This window comes from Monodon monoceros, unplaced genomic scaffold, assembly GCF_005190385.1.
Source record: "Monodon monoceros isolate NGI ecotype Baffin Bay Population unplaced genomic scaffold, NGI_Narwhal_1 Super_Scaffold_22, whole genome shotgun sequence".
NCBI lineage: Eukaryota > Metazoa > Chordata > Mammalia > Artiodactyla > Monodontidae > Monodon > Monodon monoceros.
The window spans coordinates 19,288,499-19,295,393 of record NW_021703779.1 but is presented as its reverse complement, the minus strand read 5'-3'; the positions used below and the strand labels follow the sequence as shown (position 1 = coordinate 19,295,393).

General features: G+C 39.2%; 1 protein-coding gene across 3 annotated transcripts in view; it reads right to left on the bottom strand.

Annotated features, from left to right (window-relative positions):
* Window positions 1-6,895, bottom strand: part of PHEX (phosphate regulating endopeptidase homolog X-linked) — a 206,911-nt gene that overhangs the window by 34,142 nt on the left and 165,874 nt on the right. For all 3 annotated transcript variants that reach the window (XM_029239873.1, XM_029239874.1, XM_029239875.1), the window contains one exon: window positions 4,146-4,200. In XM_029239873.1, coding sequence (XP_029095706.1) covers window positions 4,146-4,200 — 55 coding nt within the window. The remainder of the gene's footprint in view (window positions 1-4,145; window positions 4,201-6,895) is intronic.

Below are 6,895 nucleotides of genomic sequence, written 5' to 3'. Positions count from 1 at the left end.
TGTGTGTGTGTGTGTGTGTGTGTGTGTGTGTGTGTGTGTGTGTGTGTGGCTGATTCACTTTGTTGTGGGGCAGAAACTGACACACCATTGTGCGGCAATTATACTCCAATAAAGATGTAAAATAAAATAAAATAAAATAAAAATAAAAATCTCTCTCCCACTCAGCATAAGGTTGAACACTAACATTTCATAAGTGTCTATCATTTTGACTTTTATATCAGAAAATCATCTCGTGGACCCAATAAACAAATACATTGACCAATAAATTCAAAACCCAACCAGACTATGTCCAAGCATCCAGGTATATAACCACAGAAGATCAGTTAAATTGCTAATGATAAGCAGGATCAAAGACTTCTAGGACTTTTTTAGTTTGAAGCAAGCTTAGCAAATATTTAGCCTAAACCCTTAATTTTATGGAAATATATATAAATTTCTAATCTTAACAATAGAAAAACTGGATTCCAAATACCTGAACACTGATGAAAACTATGCAGCTGAGACCTGGGATGATATTGATGGATTTGGTCAATACACACGGATAATTTTCATTTATGCTAATGATAGCGCTTCCCTATAGCAGGCTTTGTCGATGCCTGCTGCTGTCCCTGGGCACTCACCATTTTGAAGCACACCAATCTGACAGCTTCCAACTGCCAGCACCTGAAACTAGTCGCCCGAGGGCTTTCTCTGGCCACCAGAGCCCTCCAGGCCTATACTGGGCAATGCCAGGGAGTTAATACACCTGCTGGCAGTCCTCAATTAATGATGGAAAGTGAGTTGGATGACAAATACCCCAGCTCCTTTGCTCCTGAGATGGAATCATGCTGAAGCATATTCTACAGTTCCCCAGCAAAACTGAGCCCCAGTTGTCCACAGTAATAACTGGCTTAAAAAAAAAAAAGTGGAGGAGAAGGCAGAAGAGGAGAGTCAGAAGATGTGACTCAAGCAACGAAATTGAAACTGTGATTAAAAATCTTCCAACAAACAAAAGTCCAGGGCCAGAGGGCTTCACAGGTGAACTCTATCAAACATTTAGAGAAGAGCTAACACTCATCCTTCTCAAACTCTCCAAAAAATTGCAAAGGAAGGAACACTCCCAAACTCATTCTATGAGGCCACCATCACCCTGATACCAAAACCAGACAAAGATACTACAGAAAAAGAAAATTACAGACCAATATCACTGATGAATATAGATGCAAAAATCCTCAACAGAATACTAGCAAACAGAATCCAACAACACATTAAAAGGATCATACACCATGATCAAGTGGGATTTATCGCCGGGATGAAAGCATTCTTCAATACACGCAAATCAGTGTGATACACCATATTAACAAATTGAAAAATAAAAACCATGTGATCATCTCAATAGATGCAGAAAAAGCTTTTGACGAAATTCAACACCCATTTATGATAAACAAACAAACAAAAAACTCTCCAGAAAGTGGGCATAGAGTGAACCTACCTCAACATAATAAAGTCCATATATGTCAAACCCACAGCAAACATCATTCTCAATGGTGAAAAACTGAAAGCATTTCCTCTAAGACCAGGAACAAGACATGGATGTCCACTCTCGCCACTATTATTCAACACAGTTTTGGAAGTCCTCGCCACGGCAATCAGAGAAGAAAAAGGAATAAAAGGAATACAAATTGGAAAAGAAGTAAAACTGTCACTGTTTGCAAATGACATGATACTATACATAGAGAATCCTAAAGATGCTACCAGAAAACTACTAGAGCTAATCAATGAATTTGGTAAAGTTTCAGGATACAAAATTAATGCACAGAAATCTCTTGCATTCCTATACATTAAGGATGAAAAGCCTGAAAGAGAAATTAAGGAAACACTCCCATTTACCACTGCAAGAAAAAGAATAAAATACCTAGGAATAAACCTACCTAGGGAGACAAAAAAACTGTATGCAGAAAACTATAAGACACTGATGAAAGAAATTAAAGATGATACCAACAGATGGAGAGATATACCATGTTCTTGGATTGGAAGAATCAATATTGTGAAAATGACTATACTACCCAAAGCAATCTACAGATTCAATGCAATCCCTATCAAATTACCAATGACATTTTTTTACAGAACTAGAACAAAAAAATCTTAAAATCTGTATGGAGACACAAAAGACCCCAAATAGCCAAAGCAGTCTTGAGGGAAAAAAACGGAGCTGGAGGAGTCAGACTTGTGACTTCAGACTATACTACAAAGCTACAGTAATCAAGACAATATGGTACTGGCACAAAAACAGAAATATAGATCAATGGAACAGGATAGAAAGCCCAGAGATAAACCCACGCACCTATGGTCACCTAATCTATGACAAAGGAGGCAAGGATATACAATGGAGAAAAGACAGTCTCTTCAATAAGTGGTGCTGGGAAAACTGGACAGCTACACGTAAAAGAATGAAATTTTATTTGAATGAAAAGAATGAAACTCCCTAACACCATACACAAAAATAAACTCAAAATGGGTTAAAGACCTAAATGTAAGATTGGACACTATAAAACTCTTAGAGGAAAACATAGGAAGAACACTCTTTGACATAAATCACAAAGATCTTTTTTGATCCACCTCCTAGAGTAATGGAAATAAAAACAAAAATCAACAAATGGGACCTAATGAAACTTAAAAGCTTTTGCAAAGCAAAGGAAACCATAAACAAGACCAAAAGACAACCCTCAGAATGGGAGAAAATATTTGCAAGTGAAGTAACTGACAAAGGATTAATCTCCAAAATATATAAACAGGTCATGCAGCTCCATATTAAAAAAACAAACAACCCAATCCAAAAATGGGCAGCAGACCTAAATAGACATTTCTCCAAAGAAAACATACAGATGGCCAAGAAGCACATGAAAAGCTGCTCAACATCACTAATTATTAGAGAAATGCAAATCAAAACTACAATGAGGTATCACCTCACACCAGTTAGAATGGGCATCATGAGAAAATCTACACACAACAAATGCTGGAGAGGGTGTGGAGAAAACGGAACCCTCTTGCACTGCTGGTGGGAATGTAAATTGGTACAGCCACTACGGAGAACAGTATGGAGGTTCCTTAAAAAACTAAAAATAGAATTACCATATGACCCAGCAATCCCACTACTGGGCATATACCCAGAGAAAACCATAATTCAAAAAGACACATGTACCCCAATGTTCACTGCAGCACTATTTACAATAGCCAGGTCATGGAAGCAACCTAAATGCCCGTCGACAGATGAACGGATAAAGAAGTTGTGGTACATATATACAATGGAATATTACTCAGCCATAAAAAGTAACGAAATTCGGTCATTTGTAGAGACATGGATGGATCTAGAGACTGTCATACAGAGTGAAGTTAGTCAGAAAAGAGAAAAACAAATATCGTATATTAACGCATATATGTGGAACCTAGAAAAATGGTACAGATGAACCGGTTTGCAGGGCAGAAATAGAGACACAGATGTAGAGAAGAAACGTATGGACACCAAGGGGGGAATGTGGCCAGGGGGCAGTGGTGGTGTGATGAACTGGGAGATTGGGATTGACATATATACACTAATATATATAAAATGGATAACTAATAAGAACCTGCTGTATAAAAAAATAAAATTAAATTAAATTAAAAAAAAAAAAAAAAAAGGAGGAGATGTGACTATGGATGAATGGTCAAAGAAATGCAACTTTGCTCGTTTGGAAGATGGAGGAATCACACTTGGACCAGCCAAACCAGACTCTTTGCTATTCGAAAAGCAATTTTCTTTCCTTTTCTCACGTTGTTTCTTCCCTCTGGAATTGTATTGGACCCATCACCATCAACTCAAATCCTAAGAATCCTTCAAGGTCCACATTTTTCTAGTATGAGTCAATGTATAAGTGAACAAATGCATAAAAAATGAAAGCTACCTGTGTATAGGTTGGCTTTCCTACCTCGTCATACACCCTGGCAACAAGAATCAGAAAACAAATACCTAACATGGTGAGAGTGGGGCCGACCCATGCCAGGTTCTATGCCTTCTTTTTGCTCAACAACCACTAGCTTTGTTCCTTTGGCTTTATATTCTATGCTCTGCCAAAACATCATATTCTTCGTTACTTGTCAGTAAGTGGTTTCTTTATTAGTTTACTTACCGAGGATATTCTGTTCCCCAAAAGAAAGGTTTCTGGAGCTCTCCTGCTGGAAATCCTGGGAGAAAGACAAACAAAATTGTAAGGGACGTAGGGATTGATTTAATGATGAGTACCTGGTTCTAGCTTTGGCACTGAAGTTCCAAAGGCCCATCTTAAAGGTACTCCTCATGGAGCTGGGACCCCTCTAAGAGATCCAACTACCTCTAAGATGATATTAATTCAACTGAGTTTGAAATCAGTGCATTCCATCAGTTTCAAGGACACTATTGGCAGTGTCCAGGCTGCCGTGAACTGGGTTCCTTCATAAACAGCGCATGCAAGAGGCTTCCAGCTGTCTTGTGGCTTCCCCTGATACAGAAAGGGCCAGCTTCATGGGCACACAACCAATGCAGTCACACGGGGCCCCCGTGCAGAAGGACCCTGCAATGAAATTAATGCTCTGCTGTCACTGTATGAAATGCTTAATAAATTTATGTTTGAATGTGATTTTGGAAGTGGAGACCCAGGGGACAAGAAAGCATGCATGTGAGCAAAGCAGCCATGCAAAATATTCCTGTCCACGGTTCCTTTTATGCTCCATTTGCATGCAGCATCCAAGATGCTCCCTGGGAGCGCAGAACTCCAGTAGACCCACAGTATGTGTGAATTCAGCAAGACTCAAAACGAGTACAAGGTAAGCATATTACATCTAGGACTGAGTATGTGGGAGCTCTGACAGCCCTCTTCGGGCTCTTTCTGTTGGAAGCAGAATTTTCTTTGATCACCAAAGGGCAGCAATGGCATTCTAAGAAACATGAATGGCCAAGGAAGTCTGTCATACTCTTTCTTACTCCTGTATCAGTCAACCACATATACCGAAATGATGACGTAGAAGGAAAGGGAAAGACAGGACAACCCATAGTTTCTTTTCCTTTCAGTCCTTTCTTACTCATCAGTAAGCCAAAGGTAGAGAGTGTTGGTAGAATGTACATGTATATAAGAAATGAAGTAAAACCAACTGAGTTAGTTTTATGCAGTGTTTCCACTGTTCTGGCAAGAAGAAAATACATACTCATGTACAAGCTAGAAAATACAAACTACAATTTCGTCAATTCCACATCTCAGTTAAAGTTCTTTTATCTGGGGAGTTCCCTGGTGGCACAGTGGATAAGACTCCATGCTCCCAATGCAGGGGGCCTGGGTTCGATCCCTGGTCAGGGAACTAGATCCCACATGCATGCTGCAACTAAGAGTTCACATGCCTCAACTAAGGAGGCTGCATGCCACAACTAAGGAGCCCACATGCTGCAACTAAGGAGCTGGCGAGCCACAACTAAGGAGCCCTCGAGCCACAACTAAGGAGCCCACCTACCACAACTAAGACCCAGAGCAACCAAATAAATAAATATCGTTTAAAGAAAAGTTCTTATACCTGTATTTGTTTTGGCATTGCACAATATAAAGATGAATGGTAAAATTACGCTGATGATTTAAATTTTTAATTTTTCTTACAACTTACAATGGTATTAAATAGCAAATAAAAAATACTGTGACAAGTCTAGAGAAAGAGAGGCTGTAGAAGACAGGACAAAGCTATGTATTTTAGCCCCTTTACAGCACTTTTTCCTGCTTTCTGAAAAAGAGGTCCCCATATTTTCATTTTGTGCTAAGCCCCACAAATTATGTAGCTGGCCCTGGGTGCAGATGAGTGAGAGAAATGCCTTGTTTTGCTCTGCCATTGCAAGTCACCACTAAATTTTGTTCCCTGGGGTTGATCCTAGGAGCTGCACTTACAAGCCATCACAACTGGGAATGCAAAGAATAGTAACAAAGAAAATGACAGAGAGAGAGAGATACCTTCTGCAACATCCTTGCCTGCTCCAGAGCCACTGCTCAAAGCTGCTGGAGACTAAAAGCTCTTTTATAAGAGTTCAAATGTTTTATCTTCCCTCTCTCCCTCTCAACAATGTCTACCTCTCCTCCAAGACAGGACACTACGAGAAGTGAGGGTAGGAAAGCACATTCTTAATTTAGAAGTGAAATATTAATTCTATGTAATTCATATACATATATTATTTATATTTTTTAATAATATCATAGTTTGAGATTTCAGGGTGCAAAAACCTAATTGTAAAACAGAGCTGGATCCAGCTAGTAGTCCTCTCTCTTCCTGCTGCTTTCACATAAAGGAAAATGCATCTGACTCTGGAGGGGCAATGTCATATTAACCTTCATAATTTCCACATTTTCTTAAATATCTTTGGCATCTTTATATCAATATTCCATCATCTTTTTGGTGATTACTTTTAGTAAGTCATTCTGACTTGGATATATATATGCAAATATATATTACATATATATGCAAATCACAGTGTTTATATGAAAATTCTGTCTCACATAATATATCATCAAAAAGCAATGATATTTCCCAATAAGAACAATGATCATAGACCAATGTGACTTAATTATTAAATCATTATGGCTTTCCTGCTTGGTAATGTGCCCAGTTGGAAGCATTTATGTCCATTGCCAACCCCTTTACAGGAAAACATCTGACACCTGCACGAGCCTCCTTTCTGCCGCTGTTGCTGTTAGAGGCCCCAGACTCGCAGACCGCAGCCATCACACTCCCCTGATCAGCTGTATCTTCGCAGCTTGTCAGGGCCATGGAACCCAACACTGATCAACAGAAGAATCTGATGCCCTTAGGACCATTTTGCTGAAGTGAATGGATTAACTGTTTAAGCTGCATTTTTGGAGATGTCAACTGG